The sequence below is a fragment of the Neoarius graeffei genome, chromosome 17 (genome assembly GCF_027579695.1).
Source record: "Neoarius graeffei isolate fNeoGra1 chromosome 17, fNeoGra1.pri, whole genome shotgun sequence".
NCBI lineage: Eukaryota > Metazoa > Chordata > Actinopteri > Siluriformes > Ariidae > Neoarius > Neoarius graeffei.
In genome coordinates, this window is record NC_083585.1 from 19,486,760 (window position 1) to 19,513,083 (window position 26,324).

General features: G+C 43.3%; 1 protein-coding gene across 1 annotated transcript; it reads left to right on the forward strand.

Annotated features, from left to right (window-relative positions):
- On the forward strand, positions 1-26,241 carry pih1d2 (PIH1 domain containing 2). Its single transcript, XM_060943484.1, has 5 exons — positions 1-189; positions 2,320-2,440; positions 19,255-19,512; positions 22,752-23,023; positions 24,438-26,241. Exons 1-5 carry the CDS (start codon positions 1-3, stop codon positions 24,570-24,572), a joined length of 975 nt encoding a protein of 324 aa, XP_060799467.1. The 3' UTR covers positions 24,573-26,241.
- The last annotated feature ends 83 nt before the right edge of the window (positions 26,242-26,324 follow it).

The following is a 26,324-nucleotide window of genomic DNA, read 5'->3' on the forward strand; positions in this document are numbered from 1 at the left end:
ATGGAGTCCTGCACGCCTCAGAACGCTGTTCTCGCTCAGGTGAGCCAGTTCTGGTCCATGCTGGATGAGATGGCGCAAAACAATGCTGAAGAGTACAAGCGTTTTATCGAGCGCCAGATGAGAGACAGTGCCGAATATTTTTCACCCCCTGAGCCGCACAGCTGCCTCCGCACATCTGTCGGCCTCCAGGTAAATAAATAAATAAATAAATAAGGGTTGTTTTACAATCAGGGTACGCAAGCTAAAAATCACATTTAACACTTATTATCTTCAATATCAAAAGGCTTGACTAAATAAACTTGGTTGCTTATTGTAGCCCTGTGATAGCTCTATTTATACACTACCGTTCAAAAGTTTGGGGTCAATTTTGTGTTTTCCATGAAAAGTCACACTTTTATTTCCCACCATAAGTTGTAAAATGAATAGAAAATATAGTCGAGACATTTTTCTGGCCATTTTGAGCATTTAATCGACCCCACAAATGTGATGCTCCAGAAACTCAATCTGCTCAAAGGAAGGTCAGTTTTATAGCTTCTCTAAAGAGCTCAACTGTTTTCAGCTGTGCTAACATGATTGTACAAGGGTTTTCTAATCATCCATTAGCCTTCTGAGGCAATGAGCAAACACATTGTACCATTAGAACACTGGAGTGAGAGTTGCTGGAAATGGGCCTCTATACACCTATGGAGATATTGCACCAAAAACCACACATTTGCAGCTAGAATAGTCATTTACCACATTAGCAATGTATAGAGTGGATTTCTGATTAGTTTAAAGTGACCTTCATTGAAAAGAACAGTGCTTTTCTTTCAAAAATAAGGACATTTCAAAGTGACCCCAAACTTTTGAATGGTAGTGTACATGTCACATTTAGCAAAATTACTCGTGTCATTTAGAAAAAGTGCTTTTTTGACCACTGGTAGCTCCAAAAGGGATGCACTTAAATCATTCTTTATACCATAAAACAAATATTTGGTTCCATATCGGGTGGCACGGTGGTGTAGTGGTTAGCGCTGTCGCCTCACAGCAAGAAGGTCCGGGTTCGAGCCCCGTGGCCGGCGAGGGCCTTTCTGTGTGGAGTTTGCATGTTCTCCCCGTGTCCGCGTGGGTTTCCTCCGGGTGCTCCGGTTTCCCCCACAGTCCAAAGACATGCAGGTTAGGTTAACTGGTGGCTCTATATTGACCATAGGTGTGAATGTGAGTGTGAATGGTTGTCTATGTATCAGCCCTGTGATGACCTGGCGACTTGTCCAGGGTGTACCCTGCCTTTCGCCCGTAGTCAGCTGGGATAGGCTCCAGCTTGCCTGCGACCCTGTAGAACAGGATAAAGCGGCTAGAGATAATGAGATGAGATGAGATGGTTCCATATCATTTGAAACATAGTTAAGTTTTAGTGTTGAATGCCAGTAAGTTTTCAGACTATTTTGATCAAATTAGTATGTAATTGTGTCAAAAAAACGTCCTCTCCGAGACAGCTAATTTTCTCATCCGTAGCCGCTTTATCCTGTTCTACAGGGTCACAGGCAAGCTGGAGCCTATCCCAGCTGACTACGGGCGAAAGGCAGGGTACACCCTGGACAAGTCGCCAGGTCATCACAGGGCCGACACATAGACAGCCATTCACACTCACATCTACGGTCAATTTAGAGCCACCAGTTAACCTAACCTGCATGTCTTTGGACTGTGGGGGAAACCAGAGCACCCAGAGGAAACCCACGCGGACACGGGGAGAACATGCAAACTCCGCACAGAAAGGCCCTCGCCGGCCACAGGGATCAAACCCGGACCCTCTTGCTGTGAGGCGACAGCGCTAACCGCTACACCACCATGCCGCCCCAGCTAATTTTTCAATATAAAATAACATATCTAAAATTATTATTTTCATCCTAAAATGTGGTCAAGATATTGGGACATAAATATTAGAGACAACTAACACAAAGCTTACAGCCTTATATTTAAAAGCACTATGGAAGTAGTGGATTCTGAATTGTCAAAAAAAATGTCCTCTCCGAGAATCACTTCATTTGTTTCTCCCAGCCCTGCTTAAAGTTACACTTAATCTTCTTTATCTTATAGCAGATTACACAAAACTACCATACACATATGTCAAAAAATTACCTGAAATCTGTCCTTTAACTTGTCCTTCACTTAAAAACTGGTACAAGAACCAGTTTGAATCAATTTGAATTTTGGACCCCTGTGACACAAACTTTGTACCCTGATTGTAAAACAACCCATAACTCAGAGCGGGGATGGAAGGTAAAGCATGTACAGCGGGGAACGCCATGTCTCTGAAGTGTGTATGATCCTTTTCAGAAGCCCCATGATGGGACACTGTACTTGAACATGTGTGGTTGGAAGCGAGTTCCTGCCCCGACCTCTCCTGCCCAGCCTGTCCCTGTGTGGGGGGGAGAACTGGAGAGGGGATCTCAACGCAAAGGTACACATGATCTGTCATCATATTTTCATCTGACATCTCATCTCGTATCATCTCTAGCCGCTTTATCCTGTTATCGCAGGCAAGCTGGAGCCTATCCCAGCTGACTACGGGCGAAAGGCGGGGTACACCCTGGACAAGTCGCCAGATCATCACAGGGCTGACACATAGACACAGACAACCATTCACACTCACATTCACACCTACGGTCAATTTAGAGTCACCAGTTAACCTAACCTGCATGTCTTTGGACTGTGGGGGAAACCGGAGCACCCGGAGGAAACCCACGGGGACACGGGGAGAACATGCAAACTCCACACAGAAAGGCCCTCGCCGGCCACGGGGCTCGAACCCGGACCTTCTTGCTGTGAGGCAACAGCACAAACCACTACACCACCGTGCTGCCCCCGGGGCTTGTATTTATTTATTTATTTAAAGTGAAATTGGCATAGATAGACCGTTTGCACATGACATCACATGCCCCATGAACCCTCTCTGATTTAGCTGTGTCCACCATGTTTGTGGTATCGCAATACGAAATACCACACATTTGCGCAGTTATCGGCTGCCCAAACAATTCCGCAAAGGCTGTAGTCCGATTGTTTAGTTTACCCACTGTTAAAATGCAAGAAAGACCCCAAATGGAAGATCTACCCTGTAGACGACAGAGACGGTGGCTTGCAAATCTGAACAGATCAGACATAAAAGAGACCTGTGACAAATATGTACAAGTATATACTTTTTTGGAATCGGGGTTGTATATACATACAAAACCCCGATTCCAAAAAACTTGGGACAAAGTACAAATTGTAAATAAAAACGGAATGCAATGATGTGGAAGCTTCAAAATTCCATATTTTATTCAGAATTGAACATAGATGACATATCAAATGTTTAAACTGAGAAAATGTATCATTTAAAGAGAAAAATTAGGTGATTTTAAATTTCATGACAATAACACATCTCAAAAAAGTTGGGACAAGGCCATGTTTCACACTGTGAGACATCCCCTTTTCTCTTTACAACAGTCTGTAAACGTCTGGGGACTGAGGAGACAAGTTGCTCAAGTTCAGGGATAGGAATGTTAACCCATTCTTGTCTAATGTAGGATTCTAGTTGCTCAACTGTCTTAGGTCTTTTTTGTCATATCTTCCGTTTTATGATGTGCCAAATGTTTTCTATGGGTGAAAGATCTGGACTGCAGGCTGGCCAGTTCAGTACCCGGACCCTTCTTCTACGCAGCCATGATGCTGTAATTGATGCAGTATGTGGTTTGGCATTGTCATGTTGGAAAATGCAAGGTCTTCCCTGAAAGAGACGTCATCTGGATGGGAGCATATGTTGCTCTAGAACCTGGATATACCTTTCAGCATTGATGGTGTCTTTCCAGATGTGTAAGCTACCCATGCCAAACGCACTAATGCAACCCCATACCATCAGAGATGCAGACTTCTGAACTGAGCGCTGATAACAACTTGGGTCGTCCTTCTCCTCTTTAGTCCGAATGACACGGCGTCCCTGATTTCCATAAAGAACTTCAAATTTTGGTTCGTCTGACCACAGAACAGTTTTCCACTTTGCCACAGTCCATTTTAAATGAGCCTTGGCCCAGAGAAGACGTCTGTGCTTCTGGATCATGTTTAGATACGGCTTCTTCTTTGAACTATAGCGTTTTAGCTGGCAACGGCGGATGGCACAGTGAATTGTGTTCACAGATAATGCTCTCTGGAAATATTCCTGAGCCCATTTTGTGATTTCCAATACAGAAGCATGCCTGTATGTGATGCAGTGCCGTCTAAGGGCCCGAAGATCACGGGCACCCAGTATAGTTTTCCGGCCTTGACCCTTATGCACAGAGATTCTTCTAGATTCTCTGAATCTTTTGATGATATTATGCACTGTAGATGATGATATGTGGCAGATCACAGAATCCAGGGACACATGTCTGCCCGGGGGCATTTTGAGTTATTGACAGATTCAGAAAGTACAGTTTCTAAGTAGAGGTCTGCGCAGGTCGGATTTTTCAGTCCCGCTCCCGCCCGCGCCCGCATTGTGCAGTCACACTCCCGCCCGCGCCCGCAAAGAATTATGATTTTCAGTCCCGCTCCCGCCCGCGCCTACAAAAAAATTATGATTTTCATTCCCGCTCCCGCCCGTGCCTGCCATATTTTGTCCCGCTCCTGCCCGCAAATCCCGCATGATGCAGACGTTCGCGTTATTTCTCAGGAAAGTTCTTGTCTTGACACAGCGTGATGGTGCCCCGCCCCCTACTTTGAGTGGATTTGAGCATAAATATCTACAGCTCACGTTCACGTTTGTTATTATTTACCTTGTTTCTGAATTCAGCATGTAGTGTCTCTAATAATAATAATTAGTGCTGTCAAGCGATTAAAATATTTAATCGCGAGTCGCACATTTTTATCACATGAGAAACCATTGTAATTCTCTGATCAGCATAAAAAAGTGAATGGGCTTGCTTTGTACCAATGATTTTTTTTTTTTTTTTTTATTGCAAAGCAGAGCTAGCAAGAGGAGTGAACTTCACTCTTCTTCCACTTCACTCTGAAGTGATTTACTGCTTGAGTTAGTCTACAACTTTCATCAGAGAAATACTGTAGGTTACACAGTGACGGTAGGCTTGACATGCTTGATTATAATATAAAGTACACTATTATGTTAACTAAGTTGTTCGTTGATAAATATTGCATTGAATCTGATCTTTACTGTTTCATCTCACTTAACACATTTCGTACTTTTACACTTTTTCTGCCTGTTGATGCGTCGCGCTGTCCAATCAGAGGCGGCCAAATTTGCATATTACAGGAAGGATTTCTGGGATAGCATTGAGTTTACAGACGCTGTCTTCTTAAAACTGAATAAATATTTAAAAAGAGCCAAATGAGCCAGTCTTTTAAACGGCTCTTTTCAAAGAACGGATCACAAAGATGCGGATCCCATCAAAGAGCCATAAATCCCATCTCTACTAGTTTCAAAAGCTTATGAAAAACCTACATCATGCCACAGAGCGTTAATCTCGCGATAAAAAAAAATGATCGCCGTTAAAATTGAGTCAAGTTAACGCGATAATAACGCGACATTTTTTACAGCACTCTAATAATAATAATAATAATAATAATAAAAGACAGGCGAGCACGTAATTCCAAGTGGAAATTTGGTATATTTATTGTTCAGCCATACAAAACATTAGGCTAACCCAGTTTACATTTGTTAAGCATTTCTAACTAGAATATCCTATAGAATACCCTATAAGCATAGCATATATAAATGTTATAACAAAACACAGTCCTAGCCTACAACAACAAAAAATCGACAGTATAGGCTACTGTAGCCATTATAGGGCTATGGTTGCACATTTCTAAAACTATTTGGGCTTGAGCCTCCGTGCAAGTGTTTAACTCAATATAACATAGCTGACCTTGTTTGAATATGAATAAGAAAAACGAGAAAATCAAACACAGGTAAACGAAACAACTAAGCCTATTGCTTAGGATATCGGGTTCTTTGAACAGCTATGGAGAAACAGCAAATTGTTCACTGTTGAGGGCTTCAACATACTGCGCCTTTCCTCCAGTATGCGACCACATATGCTGAATGCGCGCTCGGATGGTGTGCTGGAACCTGGAATGGCCAGTACATGCCGTGCCAGTTTGGCAAGTGTGGGAAAGTCATAGCAGTGATTTTTCCACCACAGCAGGATATCTTTAGATTGGTGTGATTCGGATCCAATGAGTTTCACTTTCAGATAATCATCAATCTCAGAGTTTACAGACTTCGATTCAGCACCCGTAGCACCGACATCCTCCCATTCCTCAAACTCACAAAAAGTGACCTTTTTAGGTGGAGGTGGCTCCGCGCTTTCATCAGTTTGGACATCAAACCCCAACTCCTCGGTCATCTCTTTCACAGCTTCCGTCACGTATTGTCTTTCATTTGCATTGATCATCCTAATATGACGCAGCTTTGGAGTAAGGAAAGTTGCTACTTTATACAGCATGTCAATTCCATTTGGGACAAGGTGACTTAGTGACAGCAGTGCATCTAGGTGTTGCGCACACGCAGATGCGATGACAGGTCTGATGTACCTGATTTATGGCCGTTGTATGTCAGAACCTTTTGGCACTTATCACAGCAAGCAAAGGGCAGCTGATTTCCATCCGCGTCGTACACGAGTGAGAACGACTTCCAAATGTCCGATTTCAGGACTCTTGACTTTTTAACGGTAAATGTACCTCTTTTTAAACCAGCACTTACTTTTGAAGCACTGTGAGATTCAGTAAAGGAGCTCTGCTCTTCTGCCATGATCGGAGATCTCAAACACGGAAGAGGAAAAGAATCGAGAAACGAACGAGAGATATTTATCCTCTCCTGGATCAGAATCAGAATTCTGATGACCAGCTCATCGAAGGTGTCATTGAGGCATCATGTTAGTGTGGGTCACTGGAGGCTGGGTGTGAACGGCGAGTCATTAGAGTGATCAAAGGATTTCCCGTTAGGGTGATCAATGGCAAATTTAAGATGCCATTCCTCACTCAATCTGGCAATCTGACTCTCTCTGCAAATTTAGGCATCTTAAAATGTTTTTATTAATGCCAAATAAAATATCCAGCACAAATTATATATGATAGACATAAATTAATAATTTATAAATTTTATTTCAAACACGTTTTTAGTTAGCGGGACTGTAGCTTATCACCACTCCCGCCCGCGCCGCATATGTGCACTCCCGCTCCCGCCCGCGCGCGCATATGTGCACTTCCGGTCCCGCCCGCGCCTGCAATGAACTTTCAAAATTTGTCCTGCGCCGCACTGCTTTGCGGCGGGTCCCACGGGACTCCCGCGGGAGTGCAGGGCTCTATTTCTAAGCTTTCCAGTGATGCCTTCCATGTGGAGATCTGACAATATTTGAAGAATGTGTGGCCTTTTGAAAGTGTATACTTCTTAAAACAGGAAAGGGAGAAAATCGCCCTCAAAGTTTTCCATCTCAGCTACTCTGGGTGTAGGGCGGGCACATAATGGTGCTCATCTGCATGACATTAAGGAAAGCCCTACCCCCTACGAGCTAGCACGATGCTACTTTCATGTAAACAAAGATCACCACGTCAATTTTCCTTCCATGCAAAGTATGCCCAACACAATTATGAAGTACAAAAATAAGTCCTAAAGTATACTTTAACGTTTTGTGGTTGAAAAATTACTCACACCGTAAGAAAGAAAGATAGCACGATGATGACACAACTAACACAACACTAGTTTCATGTAAAGCCTCGGTCACAACCGGCCGTACAGTACGTGCTCCTACGGCCGGTCTACACGCAAAAAACGCAAGAAACGCACGAGAGCACGCGCATGAAACGCACGAGAGCGCGCGTGTGAAAAGCACGAGAGCGCGCATGTGATGTGCTGATTTTCGAGCCGCAGACCGGCCACAGAAGTTCTTTGTCATGTCAAACAAATTCTACGGGCGCTCGTGTTTTTTTCAGGTTGCAAGACAAACTTACGGCCAACGCGCGTCTTTCTCCGTGAACAAAAAAAAAAAACGCAGCGATTTGGGAAACGCCAAAAATCACACGGCCAAAAAATCGTACGTCCGGTTGTGACCTAGGCTTAACCAAACCACAACACTCTCCGTTACATGCAAAAATAACCACACAGCCTTAGATTAATAAACTTACCCCATCAGAAAGAGAAACGTCGCCTTGCACACACCAATGCCTCCGATGGAATGTAATCCTAGAACGGTCCGTGTATAATCCGATCATTCAAGTATTCCATTCAATCTGGAAAACGAGGTTGCGGGTTTTTTTTGCTAGAAATGTTTATCTCCGACGTAAATACCGTGTGTCTGTTTGCTTCGCGGTGTGTCAGCTCCTCTGCGCTCTGTTTAGTAACTCATTCCATAGTGAAATTACACGCCTGTATGCAGGTTAAGTAGCCATGCACTCAGCCCAGATCATACAGCTGATTCGCGGGAAAAAAAAAACAAAAGACTTAAATCATCATGTGAATGGCCCATATGGTAATTTACCCACACCCCCCAGCAGGCTACAGTCCTGACAAAAACGAGACAATTTGCAACAAAAAATGTATGCTTTTCCAACAAAACAATCTATTGTCTGAAATACTGATTGCATTCTTCAAGATCTCAACTTGCACATGATGGAAAAAACAAAAATCACAAATTTCGAAAAAAAATGCTTCTTTTGCGATTATCTCGGATTCGTTTCGGCCGACATGTGTCCCTGGATTCGGTGAGGGGTCACATATGTTTAAACTCTTTGCAATTTTACACTGTCGAACTCCTTTCTGATATCGCTCCACTATTTGTCGGCGCAGAATTAGGGGGATTGGTGATCCTCTTCCCATCTTTACTTCTGAGAGCCGCTGCCACTCCAAGATGCTCTTTTTATACCCAGTCATGTTAATGACCTATTGCCAATTGACCTAATGAGTTGCAATTTGGTCCTCCAGCTGTTCCTTTTTTGTACCTTTAACTTTTCCAGCCTCTTATTGCCCCTGTACCAACTTTTTTGAGATGTGTTGCTGTCATGAAATTTCAAACGAGCCAATATTTGGCATGAAATTTCAAAATGTCTCACTTTCGACATTTGATATGTTGTCTATGTTCTATTGTGAATACAATATCAGTTTTTGAGATTTGTAAATTATTGTATTCCGTTTTTATTTACAATTTGTACTTTGTCCCAACTTTTTTGGAATCGGGGTTGTGTGTAATGAGGAAATACAAAATTCAGGTAAAAAATGCAATGCCAGACGTTGACTTATTATTTACTTACCACGGCTTTAATCGAGAAGATGGTCGATATGGCCTCCATCCTCGGAATCAACCAATCGAAGTCTCTTTTTTTTGTAAAGACTGTTGTGTGTAAAAATCCCAGAATACCAGCAATTTGTCAAATAAAAAAATCAGACCGTCTGGGACCAGCAGTCGTCCCAGTAATGGTCAAAGTCACTGAAGATCACATTTTCTCCCTATCCTGATGTTTGATACAAACTTTGTATTGCCAGCTCACTGCTCCAGAGTTCCTGGTTCATTACTGAGCTTACATGGATTTTTTTTTTCCAGGTTCTCTGATTTCCTCCCACTGTCCAAAATTATGCACATAGGCAGATTGGATCTGCTAAATTGCAGATAAATTAATGAATTTGCATAATTTGATGCATTGTTCTGCTGCCACATGATTGGCTGAATAAACTAGTGTACAGGTGTTCCTATTAAAGTGGCCAGTGTTTGATGATTATTATTACAGAGAAATGTAGTCAGTAGAAAGTAGATATTTTGCCTTGAAATGTAATAAGTAAAATTCAAAAGTATTTAGAGAAAGAAAAACTCAAGTAAAGTACCGTACTACTGAAGTGAAACAAAAGGGCTGGAAAGCACATGTGCTGCCTGTGGAGGTTGGCTGCAGGGATTTTGTAGCCATGTCAACCATCAGACAGCTGAAAGTGATGGGAGTCTGAGGATAGGCCCTCCGACAGGTTATCAAGCCACTGGAAGATGCTGGAAGGAGAAGTTGGCTTTGGCTGAAAAGAAAGGACCATAACTGGGCAGCAAGGTGACCCTCAGTCAGCATTAGGGGTAAAAACAGAGAGGGGCGCATGTGCCACCGTTGAGCCCTCTGGAGGTGATGTAGGCTTAGCAAGGAACACCTGATGACCTCAGTGAAACTCAGCGGCTCAGCTCAAGTTAAAAAACAGACTTAAAGCAGATTAGATTAGATTAGATTAGATTAGATTAGATTAGATTAGATTAGATTCAACTTTATTGTCATTGCACATATCACAGCTACAAGGCAACGAAATGCAGATTGCATCTAACCCAGGGGTGTCAAACTCATTTTCATAGAGGGCCACATCATTGAATTTATAGGTTACCGAGGGCCACATAATCGGTGAATGTGTGTTCAAAAAGTGCAACCATGAAATCTGTATTGCAGTATGATTGGTTTATTCAAAATTGGTTTTAAATGTAACATTTCATTGAGAGTAAACCATGACTAAACAGAAATATTGGCCTATGTGAAATTTTGAAGCTGTGAAATAATTGTCCTAACCACTCTAAAACAGTGTGGCTGAAAAAAATAAAAAATAAACATATAGCCTACAACAGTAACATTTTTCAAATGCAACTTCTATTAGTTAACCGATCAATATTCATTCATAGACTGACATTAATGAGAATAAACTGCAGTCAACAATGTCCATAACACTTGTTTGTGCTCACCACTAAAAAAAAAAACTGTGGCTAAGAAAGGTACAGTGTGTGTAAGTGAGAGAGAGAGAGGGAGGGGAGAGATAGAGTAAGAGAATGTGTGTGTGTGTGTGTGTGTGTGTGTGTGTGTGTGTGTGTGTGTGTGTGTGTGTGTGTGTGTGTGAGAGAGAGAGCATTTCAATTGCTTTTCCCAGACATTTGGCATCTCTTGCTCTTCACCAACTCATCAAAATCAGGATTTAGTTTCTGTACAGTTGAAACTTTCATGATATGATTAAGGTGGCTGTGTGTAAGTCGAGATCTCAGTGCAGTTTTGTTTAGATTCATAACAGAAAATGCTTGTTCACAGAGATAAGTTGTCCCAAACATACAGAGGAGTTTGGCTGCAAAAGCAGTGAGGCTGGGATAACGGGACCCAAGGCCCTGGTAAAACATTTCGAGGTCCACTGTTTTAAAATGTTGCTGTAATACGGTGTTGCATTGCAAATCAATAAGCTCCAGCTGGAGATATGTAAATGGCACCTCAGCAGCGCTCACAGTGAACGGAGAGGTAAATACTGAGAACCGGCTTTCAAGTTGGTGGAATTCACGAAAGCGGCTGTGGAATTCATTCTTTAGCGCAGCAATCTTCTCTCTATAATGCCGGACCAAGCGAGGAGGAGAAGTAGACTGCAAGGCCAGGGAGGGGAAATGTACGAGGTTACTTTGAGACAGTTGTGTTTCCCAAAGGCCAAGTTTACGCTGGAAAGCTCGAACACTGGCGTGCAGGTCAGTAACCAGTTTGTTCTGACCTTGCATTGTCATATTTAAGTCATTCAAATGCCCTGTCATGTCGACCATAAATGCGAGATCGCAAATCCAGTCCGGATCACTTAACTCGGTCACAGTTTTCCCTTTCTGAGTCATAAATTCAGCTATTTGTTCTCGCAGTTCAAAGAAACATTTCAATACAGTCCCACGACTTAGCCAGCGCACTTCGGTGTGGTATGGTAGAGAGTGGTGAATATTGTAGTCGGCAAGGAGAGTATCAAATTGGCGATGATTGAGTCCTTTTGCTCGAATGAAGTTGACGGTGTCAATGACAACCGACATTACATTGTCCATTTTTAATGTTTTGCAACAGAGCGCTTCTCTGTGTATAATGCAGTGGAAATTCCAAAACTCACCACCTCCACACTGCTGCACTTTGTCTCTGAATTTGGCCACAACTCCAGCTTTCACACCAATCATTGATGGTGCACCATCAGTCACAAGACTTGCAGCACGAGCCCAGTCCACTCCCACTTTATCCAAAGACATGACAAGACTGCTGAAGATGTCGCTAGCCTTCGTAGTGTCTGTCATGGCCACCAGGTCAACAAATTCCTCTGTGATGTTACAAGCGGAGTCAACACCTCGAATAAAAATCGCCAGCTGTGCTACATCTGTTACATCTGTACTTTCGTCAGTTGCGATGGAGAAAGCAACAAAGTCGTGAATTCTTGTAGTTAGCTGTTGTGTCAGCTGTCCAGCAAGGTCGTCGATTCGAGAGGCCACGGTGTTTCTAGAAAGGCTAATGTTGGTGAAAGCCTGACATCTGGGCATACAAGCTGTGCTGCTTTCACCATACAAGTTTTCACAAATTCGCCATCAGAAAATGGCTTTGAAGACTGTGCTGTCTCCTTGGCTATTAGATAGCTGGCTTTCACGGCAGCCTCACTTGTTTCGGAACTCCTCCTGAATACAGACTACTGCTTTTTTAAGCTATCCACCAACTCCTTCAGTTTATCCTCCCACAGCTGTCCAGTAAAACGATCACACTTTTCTGCATGAGCAGTTTGGTAATGTCTACGAATATTGTACTCCTTTGGTACAGCAACTTGCTGTGAGCATATTAAACACTTACTGTTAACTTCCCAAAAAAAGTAGGCATTTGTCCATTTTTCCTGAAAAATCCGACATTCTTTGTCTACTTTCCTTTTCTTAGATGACGTTTTCCTGTCATCAAGAAGCTAGCTCGCGATCTCTCTTCAGTCAGGAATTTGGAACGTTGACAAGCCATTTACTAGAATTAGATTGTCGCCATCTAGCGGATGGATGACGAACTACATTTTGCGGGAATGATAGCCAGTTGACACTGGTTGACACAAAAATACAGGGACTGACGTGGGGGCCATTTAAAATCATCGTGTGGGCCGTATATGGCCTGTGGGCCGTATGTTTGACACCCCTAATCTAACCAGAAGTGCATAGCAGTAAATAAGTGTAATATACATAAATATAAATGTACAGGAATTACAGGGTATGGAATGGTATAATGATATGACAGATACAGTATGTTCAAAATGTGCAGTATGAATGAACTGTAGTACAATGGTATGATACATAGATATTTGCAGTATATACAAAACATGGTATGAATAAACAGCAGTGCAAATAGTGATAGTGCAATGAAGTCAGTTAGAGTCAATTCAGTTTGTTTGGGGGGGTTGGTGTGTGTGTGTGTGTGTGTGGAGGGGGGGACCGTGGGGGAGGGGGGGCAGAGTCCAGCAGTGAGACAGCTGAAGGAAAAAAAATGTTCCTGAACCTACTGGTTTTGGTCCAAAGGCTCCTGTAGCGCCTTGCAGAGGGCAGTAGAGTGAACAGTTTGTGTGCTGGATGGCAGTAGGCTTTGTTGATGTTTATGGCTCTCCTGAGACATCACTTCCTGTAGACATCCTCAACAGCAAGAAGTGAGGCTCCCACGACACGCTGGGCGATCTTCACCACCCTCTGCAGTGCCTTCCAGTCCGAGACAAAGCAGTTCCCATACCAGACTGTAATACAGTTGGTTAGGATGCTCTCAGTGGTACAGTGGTAGAAGTTCACCAGGATGTCTGAAGAGAGGTGGTTTTTCTTCAGAGTCCTCACGAAAAAGAGACGCTGGTGAGTCTTCTTGACCAAGTTGGAGCAGTTGGTTGTCCAGGTGAGGTCCTGCGAGATGTGGATCCCCAGGAATTTGAAGCTGGTCACACGCTCCACTACTGCACCATTGATGTGGATGGGTGTGTGTGTGTCAGCATTCCTCCTGAAGTCCATGATGAGCTCCTTGGTCTTATTGGTGTTGAGCAGCAGGTTGTTCTCGCTGCACCACACAGCCAGGCGGGCCACCTCCTCCCTGTAGGCTGACTCATCGTTGTCCTTGATGAGGCCTATCACTCTGGTGTCATCCGCAAACTTGATGATGGTGTTAGTGTAATGTACAGGTCTGCAGTCATGAGTAAAAAGGGAGTAGAGGAACGGGCTCATCACACTGCCTTGTGGTACGCTGGTGTTTAGGATGAGGGTGTAGGAGCAGTGATGGTCTAAACGAACATGTTGGGGCCTGTTGGTTAGAAAATCCAACAGCCAGTTGCAGATGGGAGCACTGATGCCCAGATCTGTGAGTTTGGTGATGAGCTTAGAGGGGATGACAGTGTTAAATGCTGAACTGAAGTCTATGAACAGCATTCTGGCGTATGTGTTGCCATTATCCAGGTGTGAGAGGACAGAGTGCAGTGCTAGGGAGACTGCATCTTCTGTGCTCCTGTTCTTGCGGTAGGCAAATTGGTGGGGGTCCAGGGTGGGGGGAAGACAGGATTTGAGATGTGCCAGGACCAGCTGCTCTAAACACTTTGTAATGATGGGGGTGAGTGCTACTGGACAGTAGTCGTTGAGACATGTTGGAGTGGAATGTTTTGGTATTGGCACGATGGAGGTGGTCTTGAAGAAGGTCAGAACGACAGCATAGGCCAAAGACATGTTCAATAAGTCCGTCAGGACCCCTGCCAGCTCCCCAGCACATGCTCTGAGCACACGTCCGGGGATGCTATCAGGGCCTGCAGCTTTATGTGGATTGATCCTGCTCAGCACTGTTTTGACATCAGTAGGGGAGAGTGTTAGGGGTTGGTGGTCTGTAGTCAGCCTTGCCCTGGATGCAGACTCCTGGTTGTCCTTCTCAAACCGAGCATAGAAATTGTTGAGCTCGTTGAGAAAGGAGATATCAGAGGATGGGAGGGAAGGGTTGTTGGACTTATAGTCGCTGATGACCTGAATGCCTTGCCACATATGTTGGGGGTTGGAGTTGGAGAAATGTTCCTCAACCTTCTGTTTGTAGCAGTGCTTGGCCTTCTTGATGCCATGCTTCAGGTCAGCTCTGGCTGTACTCTAGGCTTGTACATCTCCTGATCTGAAGGCAGTGTTGTGGGCTTTCAGCAGTAGACGGATATCTCTGTTCATCCAGGGTTTCTGATTTGGGTACAAGGTGATCATTTTCTGGGTGGTGACGCTGTCTATGGTGGTGGTGATGTAGTCCAGTACAGAGGAAGCGTAGCTCACAATGTCTGTGTGGGAGTGACAGGTTGCTTGAATGGCAAACATATTCCAGTCTGTGTGTTTGAATTGGTCCTGCAGCACAGAGTCTGTCCCCTCTGGCCACACTTTTATTGTCTTCATTATGGGTTTCACACGTTGGATGAGTGGCACCCAAAACGCCGGTGCCCAAAACGCAATCTTTTTGAGAACGGGTTCCAGAGTGGAAAGATCTGGCAACGTTGCCGTTGTGAAGTCGTCTGGATGAGTAGAACGGATTTGTTTACGATGACATCACAACCACATGACTGTGAGTGCTTCACGCCGGGTAGAAGTGTAACGAACTCGATGCGAGTTGTCAACAAATCATATAACTTGGTTCATGAAACGCGCTTACAAAATATTTTCACTGTGAATATTTATTGTGTAATGGTGCAAAGTGAGAGAGAGAGACTCTGCCCTTAGGGCAGAGTCAATCCCGCCAGCAAAAATAGGGAAAAAAAGGAGCGATCTCACCTCTTCAGATGATGGTTTAAGTCCTGCAATACATTCCTCAAAAACGGCATAGAAGAGCAAATTAATCCATCAACGTGTAGCATTCAATTTATTCCGGACCATTAAAAACGCCTCCTTCCGCGTAGAATCATACGTCATCCTCGCCGCCATATTGGATAGGTCAAAGCGGAGAATAAAGATTCATGTGCTGCGTTTAACTGTACCAACAGGTTTACCGTCCAAACGAGATCACATGGGATTACCTTTCACAGGTGAGAAACAACAAATTAATCCATCAACGTGTAGCATTCAATTTATTCCGGACCATTAAAGACGCCGCCTTCCGCGTAGAATCATACGTCATCCTCGCCGCCATATTGGATAGGTCAAAGCGGAGAATAAAGATTAGCTGCGTTTAACTGTACCAACAGGTTTGCCGTCCAAACGAGATCGCATGGGATTACCTTTCACAGGTGAGACTGGAAAAATACTTTTCATTGTATTTGGTCATTATAATGTAATTTTACGAACAGATTTTCCTGACTTTGTGGCTAATATGAAGTCTCGCGCATAATAGTTTATGCGCATGCGTCCTTACTACTTCTATTGTTCTGGTGTCTCCGAAGGGACCGTCTTACAGCGCCCCTAGAGGTGTGGCATGTGTATTGCATCGTTTTCAGCAAGTGTTGCGTTGCCATATGGACCTGATATTTTACTGATCGTTGCCCATTTGGACGCGCTATATTTTTAAATAACATCTCGTTGCCGTTGTCGTCCACGGCAATTCAATAAATTGAATGCTACACGTTGATGGATTCATTTGTTGTTTCTCACCTGTGAAAGGTAATTCCATGCGATCTCGTTTGGAAGGCAAACCTGTTGGTACAGTTAAACGCAGCTAATCTTTATTCTCCGCTTTGACCTATCCAATATGGCGGCAAGGATGACGTATGATTCTACGCGGAAGGCGGCGTCTTTAATGGTCCGGAATAAATTGAATGCTACACGTTGATGGATTAATTTGTTGTTTCTCACCTGTGAAAGGTAATCCCATGTGATCTCGTTTGGACGGTAAACCTGTTGGTACAGTTAAACGCAGCACATGAATCTTTATTCTCCGCTTTGACCTATCCAATATGGCGGTGAGGATGACGTATGATTCTACGCGGAAGGCGGCATCTTTAATGGTCCAGAATAAATTGAATGCTACACGTTGATGGATTAATTTGCTCTTCTACGCCCTTTTTGAGGAATGTATTGTAGGACTTAAACCAACATCTGAAGAGGTGAGATCGCTACTTTTTTTCCCTATTTTTGCTGGCGGGATTGACTCTGCCCTAAGGGCAGAGTCTCTCTCTCTCTCTCTCTCTCTCTCTCTCTCTCTCTCACTTTGCACCATTACACAATAAATATTCACAGTGAAAATATTTTGTAAGCGCGTTTCATGAACCAAGTTATAGGATTTGTTGACAACTCGCATCGAGTTCATTACACTTCTACCCAGCGTGAAGCACTCACAGTCATGTGGTTGTGACGTCATCGTAAACAAATCCGTTCTACTCATCCAGATGACTTCACAACGGCAACGTTGCCAGATCTTTCCACTCTGGAACCCGTTCTCAAAAAGATTACGTTTTGGGCACCCAAAACGCCGGTGCCGTGTGGACGCCAGGCCTAAACGATAAGCAATTGTATCGGAGTCACCTGAATCCGTTGCCGTATGGACAGGGCCTTATTTTCTCTTGTGTGGCAGGTAACATGTTTATGCAGTCTGGGAAGTACTGTCTTCAAGTTGGAGTGATTAAAGTCACCCGCAAAAATAAAGGCAGCCTCTGGGTGCATTTCCTGCTGTTTGCTAATGGCTGCATGCAATTCTCCCATTGCAAACTTAGCATTAATGTCTGGTGGTGTATATACAGCAGTAACGAAAACTGATGTGAGTTCTCTTGGGAGATCAAAAGGTCTACATTTTACCATGAGAAACTCCACATTAGGTGAGCCGTGTCTCTCGGCAATAACAGAGTTTGTACACCAAGCTCTATTATATAAATGCACAAACCTCTGCCTCTGATTTTTCCGGAGCCATCTACAGTCCTATCTGCACGGAGAGTGTGGTGTCCTGCTAACTCAATAGCACTGTCCAGAATACTGCTGTTTAGCCATGTCTCTGTAAAGATCATGACGTTGGAGTCCATAATCCGTTTATTGTTGGTGATGCAGAGTCATTTTGTTCACCAGAGACCGGACATTAGCAAGGAAAATGCTGGGTAAAGGGAGTTGATGCGGTGTTAGCCTTAGCTTAGCTCGTAGCCCCCCTCGCTTACCCGCCTTTGTTTACGGTCCCGACGCCGTCTGTGAGCACTTCCGCCCAGCTGGAAGGAGTGAGCAGCCTCCGGTGTTCCGGAGATCTCCGGGATGAGTTTAGCCATGGCCTCACTTTCGTTTATAAATGCCTTGAGACCTCAAGAATGGCACAGGAATAGTTTTAATTGCTAACAATAAATCTAATTTAGTAATTTTTACTATTAAAGTGATTTATATAGGTAGCAGTCTGAGTGAATGACCTTGACGTCTGTAACGCCACAGCAGGAAGTCTATCGGTCTCATCGCCATTTCCGCTATACTAAAACAGAGCTGACTGAAACTCCGATCCTCCATTTTGATCTAATTTATCGCCATGCCGCATAGATGTGTTGCTGGCGGGTGCAGCAACATGACAGAAGGTGGATTTACGTTGTATTCATGGTCCAAGAATGTTCAAACTGCAAAGATTTGGATGCGTTTTGCGAGAAGTTCATGGGCACATTGGGTGCCTATGAAGTGGTCTCTCCTCTGCTCTGCACATTTTACTGCAGACTCGTACGAAACCTCTGATCTGTTGAGGAGCGTTGGCTATAAGCCCATATTGAAAGAGGGTGCAGTTCCAACAATTAAAGAAAAATAAAACAAGAAAAGGAAAGTATTTTATTTAATTATACAATTTAAATAAACAGGCAAGCTGGAGCCTATCCCAGCTGACTATGGGCGAGAGGCGGGGTACACCCTGAACAAGTCACCAGGTCATCACAGGGCTGACACATAGACACAGACAACCATTCACACTCACACCTACGGTCAATTTAGAGTCACCAGTTAACCTAACCTGCATGTCTTTGGACTGTGGGGGAAACCGGAGCACCCGGAGGAAACCCACGCGGACACGGGGAGAACATGCAAACTCCACACAGAAAGGCCCTCGCCGGCCACGGGGCTCGAACCCGGACCTTCTTGCTGTGAGGCGACAGCGCTAACCACTACACCACCGTGCCGCCCTACATTTTCTTGTAAATTATATTCAATTTGTAGTGCAATGAGCAACTAATGTCTAGTGTAATTTGGCCTTCGAAGATCACAAAAATGTGCCTGGAAATAGCTGAGAAGCCGTCTCCAGGCATCTAAAGCCCTTCAGCTTCCGGGGTCTGCCTTAGGGCCCCGGACCCCCATCCGAATTGTCCCGGGTCTTTAGCCCATCATTCAGACAGGCTAAATTTTAGACAGACAGACAGACAACATTTCAGACTTGTCTGTCCTGTGACAGTCTGCTTAAAATTCCTTATTTCCCACACTAGTGGGACTATGCATTATTCTTCTTTTGGTTGACTGGTCTGCTGTATAATATGACTTACTTTCATACAGTTCTCGTTTACTTTATTTTATTAGCAAGTTAATAATGGGTAATAAAAGCCCTGATCATATGGGATAATTCAGCTTGTTTGTTTTGCAGAGAATTACCATATAGTGGACGTGGCCTTCAATCCAGAAGTTCTTCAAAGAGCAGAGAAAAATCCACAAGAAAAGGAGCAGATACATCTTCTGGCTCTAAACTTTATCCAGAAGCAACATAAGCTGAGCCTGTCACAACACTTCACTGTCATGAAGGCCAAACTAAAGGGCACTGTACAGGATATGAAACGCCGGCTAATGTCACGACATCAGACTAAAACCAGAGCGCCAGATCAGGATAATCCCCAAACTAAACCAGGTAAATGACAAATAGGTACCATGCAATGTGAATGGGGTTTTTTTGTTTTGTTTTTTTGTTTGTTTTTTTGTGGGTACTGCCTCACATAGAGGCTGTAGCCACTATGTCACCGTGTTGTAAGTACAGTATGTAAGAATGAGTGTAACAGTCATGCACTGCACATACGCATACACATGTTCCGATTAAAATGGCCGGTGAGTGTATGCAATTCGGTTCACCATTCGAAATAAATGAACTAGACTAAAGAAATCACTTTCAGACATGTTTATGCTTATTACTGAGGGAACGTGTGTTCCTATTGAGGTATTTCACCTACGTGACCAAGTCACGTGATGCAGCCATTTTGGACGGCACGCTTAAGTCCTTCAGTGCAAGGCGGTATGAGATGGTGGAGACCTTTGCACATTTTAACAAGAAAGTAAGCTGTAATTCGTGTTAAATTGGATCTGTCTTTTATCACAAACACTGTACCCAGCCTTGGTATGGAGCCCTGTTTATTTATTTCTGTCCCGTTTCTTTCTAGCCTCTGTTATTGCTTTTTATGTCTGATGTCTGCTACATGCAACCCTAGACAAATTAACACTGCCTTGTTTCACTGCTCAGATGGGTTAACAAACACTGACCCATTTACTTTTTGCTATATATTTTATCAAAATTGCGTTAACTGATAAACTAACCTGAAATGAAATGATCACTGCAAAGTCTGGAGTACTCTGTTGGCTCCCAATCCTGTCTCTTCACAGCTGTAATCCATTTGGCCCTCTTGTCTGGGTCAGTAGGAAACCGGTAGTGATGTGTCGGTCGCGAACGATCCGGTTCAAAGAGCCGGCTCTTTGAAGTGAACGACGGGAGCCGGCTCTTCGGTGGGAGCCGAGTTGGGGAGCCGAATTAGTTTTTTGTCCTTAGGTGCCTCAGAGAGAGAGACTTTCACAAAAAAAGTTGCTGTCCGATTGCGTCTTTGTGTTGTCTATTACCATTCAAAGGAAAAAAAGTAGCATGGTGTACGCCTACTTTTTTTGGTTGGGGGGGTTGATGTCATTCACAGCTGCGAAAATACGAAAATTGGTGTAATGCTTAAAGCTGTGGAGCGCAGGGGAGAGGAGTCTGTGAGGCACCTGAGGAGGGGAAAATCAGCTGTGTATTTTATATTGGTAATATAACACAGTTTTGCATTATGTTTGTGAGAAAATAATTTATTAATTGGTAAGTAAGTTTTATTTCTATAGCTAGAACATTGTTACACTGCTATACTTTACAAAGCTTTACAATGGCTACAAAAACTAAAAAATAAAATGGAAAACATCCTATTGATAAAATATAAATAATAATGTAATTAACTAGTTAATTGCAGCAATTAAATCAAAAATAAAATCTCAGGAGCCGTTTGGGAGCCGAAAGAGCCGGCTCCTTATAGTAAGAAGAGCCAAAAGAGCCGGCTCCCGAAAAAGAGCCGAAATTCCCATCACTAGAAACCGGTAAAAGGAGCGTCCTGCACGCTGTCCCTGTCTGTTGTGGCAGCCCACAGCACAACAAGCAAACACCATGGTTATTTATAGAGTGCTTACTGACAAATTAATCTATTCTAGGTGTCTGTAACACGTTTTTTTTTTTTTCAAGCTGGTTCTCCCTCTCTGTCTGCAGCATTAGTATGTAGCTTGACATTCAAAATGGCGGACACCGGGGCGTCACGTGACCCTGTGACGTCAGGTGAAATACCTCAATTTTAAAATATACTCCAGGTCGTCCCCCTTTCCTCGCCTTCTTCAGCCAGTGGTCCCATGTGTGATGTAGATGTGACGCACTTCTGAGTTGTTACGGGAAGTTGTCGAAAAGAGTATTGAGACCACTGAGCTCTAGCGCCAGGCCATTTCCGGGAAATAAGAGTTTGGGTCATGGTGACAGCGTGTGTATGTCAGCCTTGGTTCGGAGGTTTCAGTTTCAAAAACTATAAGAGGTAAGAGGAGAATAATATAAAGTACAAACACTTGGGGCGGCACAGTGGTGTAGTGGTTAGCCCTGTCACCTCACAGCAAGAAGGTCCTGGGTTCGAGCCCCGGGGCCGGCGAGGGCCTTTCTGTGCGGAGTTTGCATGTTCTCCCCGTGTCCGCATGGGTTTCCTCCGGGTGCTCCGGTTTCCCCCACAGTCCAAAGACATGCAGGTTAGGTTAACTGGTGGCTCTAAATTGACCGTAGGTGTGAATGGTTGTCTATGTGTCAGCCCTGTGATGACCTGGCGACTTGTCCAGAGTGTACCCTGCCTTTCGCCCATAGTCAGTTGGGATAGGCTCCAGCTTGCCTGCGACCCTGTAGAAGGATAAAGCGGCTAGAGATAATGAGATGAGATGACAAACACTTGGTATATTTTACTTCTGTGATTTTTGTCATGCTCCGCTCCGGACATTCACTCCAAAGATTACGAATCTCTCACGCCAGCGCCGATCCGAATCCGGAACGGGAATTCCTTCATGTCTGCATTCATGTCCTGGTTTTCTCTGTTATAAAAACACTGTTCTCAAACAGGAACTTCTAGCTGTTTCTGTGCCTCTGTTATGTTTCATGGTTGTTTGCTCAAGCTTGTTTTTCTAGTTCATGGTTTTTGCACTCAGGGTTTATTCTAGTTCATGGTTTTTGCACTTAGGGTTTATTTCTAGTTCATGGTTTTTTGCACTAGAGTTTTTTTCTTGTTTTTGGTTTCTTGTCCTAGCATTTTTTGTCCTTTCCTGTTTCGTGTTTTTGTCTAGTTTTCTGTCTCTTGTTATCTGGATTATTTTTGCCATTTGTTTTTGTCCCGTTTGTTTACCCTTGTGCCACGCCCTTTTCCCTGGATTAAAACTCTCTATTTATTTGATTACTGTTTGTGTTCTGCTCTTGGATCCTACTCACCACATCTCATCTCCCATAACAATTTTTAAATTGTTCATTTTTGTGGCTACTGCCTCATAGAGTAAATATATATGCTATATTGACTGTATGGACATGGTATCAGAAAACTATTTTATTTATAAGCAGTAGCCACATGTACCCATAGGGTACCTATTTTTTAGTGACAGTTAACCAGAAAAATATTTAAATAAAAATGTACTTGTTTCCAGATTTGATATTTGAAAATACAATGTTTTTATGTTTGATTGTGTATTCAGTTCTTATCAGTATAAATGTTTTAGTCACTAAGAACTTTGGCAGCCATTTTAAAGCTTATGACTTGATTTACATAGATCTGCAAACTTTTTTTTCCACAGCCCAGTCATTGCTTCAGCAGATCTGCTCACTACGAATGGAAGAAGACAGAGAGGAGTCCAGTATTCAGCTGAGTCTGGGTCAGGAGGATAAAGACAAGGCCAGGCCAGGTCTTATTGAGGTGATCTCCAGCACGGAGTTTGTTCAGCCTCAGCAGCCGAAACATCAGATGACGGTGTGTTCACTGAGCAGTGACTCAGACAGGAGAATAAAGCTGTGTGTAGAACTGCCTGGAATAAACTCTGTCTCCCAGTGCCAGCTCAGCATCAGCCAGGTTAGATGCACTACATTTACATTTACTCTGCATTTGGTGGATGCTTTAATCTAAAGCAACTTTATTATTATTATTACTACTACAACTTCAAATCAGAAAAGGTTGGGACAATATGTTTAAATTGAAATTAAAACTGAAAATGATTTGTAAATAATCTTTGACCTGTATTGCACTCAAGACAATACAATAGCACAGTATTTGATGTTTTACCTCATGAATTTTATTGTTTTTCAAAATAAACACATTTCAATTTTGATTCTTTTTTGAAAAAAATTTTTTTTCCGTTTCCAGTTGAGAGTACGTCGTGCGCATTCTGGCTGCCGCTTCTCACCAGAGCTTTTTTTTTCTTTTCTTTTCTTTCTTTTTCTATTTTCTTTTCATTTATTTATTAATTTTTTTTTCTGTTTGTGTAGCTTGATGTTTGAGTGTTTTGTCCACCGGTTGTGGTGTAGCTCCAGACCTAATTTGGGCGTCGGTTCCCTCCAGGCCTTGGTTCGCCGTGGGCGATGCCTGCGCTCCCAGCTATGGACTGCAGTGAGCTCGTTGCTCGTTTTACATTGTGGTTGTCCAGCGCTCTGCGCTTTAACGCTTGGCGTGATGTTCCGAGCGATGTTGCTCAGTGGTGTCGTGGCAGCTGTGCAGGCGGTTTGGACATACCAGCGCTTTGCGTGGCGGAGCTTCTCTGCTCGCTTTGTGGATCCATGGCGTGGTGTTTGAGCGATATTGCTGACGGCGTCACGGTGGCAGTGCTGGAGATGTGGGACTCGTTTTCGTGCGCCTTTTGGTGGGACTGTGGCTGCTACACCACGGGAATTACATCCTGACCTCTACTTGGTGGACTTTTTACTTTTTTTTATTTATTTATTTTTTATTATTATTTTTTATTTTTTTATTTATTTCCTTATCTATAATTGTAAAGCGTCCTTGGGTTTCTTGAAAGGCGCTATATAAATTTAACTTATTATTATTATTATTATTATTGGAATACATTTTTTTTTAAAAAGTTGGGACGGTAAAGCATTTACTACTTTATAATGTTGTCATGCCTTGTCGCAGCACTTAAAAGATGTTTAGGGACTGAAGACATGAAGTGATGAAGCGTTTGTTTGCCCCATCCCAAAATTTTTGGTATGTGTTGCAGGAAACTGAAGTGAAATGCAGGAATTGATGTATAATCAGAAATGAAATTATGTTGACCAGACAAAACATGAAATGTCTTGGGTTTGTTTTGTCTGCAATGAAATGCAAGTCAGAGTAAATTTAGAAATCTCTGCTTGTTTTTTTTTTTTTTTTTAATTTGCATTTTCCATACTGTCCCACCATTTTCTGATTGGGGTTGTATTCTTCTTCTTGTTTTTCTTCTTTACTGGGTTATTCTTGAATTTTCTTACAACACTGATATTTATATATTTAGGATGACATAGTGCTGGAAGTGGAGAAGATGTATTTTCTTCATCTTCGGTTCCCAGAGCAAGTGAATGAGGAAACATGCCTTGCAAAATTCAACAAGAAGAAACACATACTGACTTTTTCAGCATCTGTACTGTAAATTCAGTAACTTAAGCTACAGCCACACGACAACTTGCAATGCTTAGCGATGGGTTAATCGCAATGAGGCATTTTGGTGATGATGCATGGCGATGTACAGGCGAGCTAAAAGCTCTGGTCATAGAGCAGGCGAACACTTGACAGTCACAAGCCTGGTGCAACTCAAGCAGCCACACTCGCTCACGGAGTACATTGTGCGTGCTCTTGGGACCCAGTTGTTATGGGAAACACCTGATGCTGATTTTAGCACAATCAGCCCATGCATATAAGGACGTTGTTTTCACAGAGACTTTGCGAAGTATTCTGTCAGCTATGCGGCGGTAGATGGATGAAAGTGCAGGAAGTGTGTTTATTAGCAGGTGTGATATTTACAAAATCAAAATGTGAGGAAAAGTCAGAGTAACAAAACACAAACGAAGCCAAAAGTAAAACAGAAATCAGTGTCATAAAGCAGAGTCATAAACATGGCTAGAAACAAACGTGACAGTGATGATAATACTTCAAAAAGTCTCTGTGAAAAGTGTCCTTATATGTGCATGCTGATTGCGCTCAAATCAGCATCAGGTGTTTCCTGTAATGTTTAGGTCCCAAGAGCACGCACAACGCGCTCCAAAGGATCCCCAAGTGTAAATGCATTTTAAGTCTTGGCGAAGTTTTGGCTATGCCTTGCTGCTGTGTTGACGAAGCTCCCGCAAGCATTAGGGACATGGATTCAAGACAAATACATCTCAAGAGGCTTGGCGAAATTTCCCCAAGCTTCAGGAAGTATTCCCAAACTCATCTGAGACCATTCGCTGCTTAGTTTGCTGACGAAAACATCACCAAATTTCAATGCATGTATGGAAAATTTTCATGACATTTTTAGCCACTCATGAGGTGTAGACACCAAAAAACAACTCTCGAAGCTTGGAGAACATTTGCCGTGTATTGCACAATTGGTGGCAATGCTACCAATTTTTCATCGCCAAGTATTTACAAAGGCGGCACGGTGGTGTAGTGGTTAGCGCTGTCGCCTCACAGCAAGAAGGTCCTGGGTTCGAGCCCCGGGGCCGGCGAGGGCCTTTCTGTGCGGAGTTTGCATGTTCTCCCCGTGTCCGCGTGGGTTTCCTCCGGGTGCTCCGGTTTCCCCTACAGTCCAAAGACATGCAGGTTAGGTTAACTGGCGACTCTAAATTGACCGTAGGTGTGAATGTGAGTGTGAATGGTTGTCTGTGTCTATGTGTCAGCCCTGTGATGACCTGGCGACTTGTCCAGGGTGTACCCCGCCTTTTGCCTATAGTCAGCTGGGATAGGCTCCAGCTTGCCTGCGACCCTGTAGAAGGATAAAGCGGCTAGAGATAATGAATGAATGAATGAAGTATTTACAAACTCATTGCAAGCTGTAGTGTGACCAGGGCCTTAGCTTTCTAACAAATCTTCATCAATTACACACACTCCTTTTTGCTCCATGATGTTGGTCATCTATGTATTTACTGTATCAGTGTACTTATCTCAGTGATATTTATGGCCTTCTATGAGCTGAACATTACATTTTGCAAGGTGGCACACATTTGCAGAACCTAAAATGTAAAGGAGTTGGTGAACTCAAGGTGTACAGGAAATGCTTCTTTATTAACATGGTGGACAAATATTGGGTATTTGATTTAACGTGGATAAAAACCCTGGACAAACATGCACAATATACAGAAAATGATTTTCCAAAACACATTTTGTATTAAAATTATAAAACTTTTTACAAATGAAGTGGTCCTGT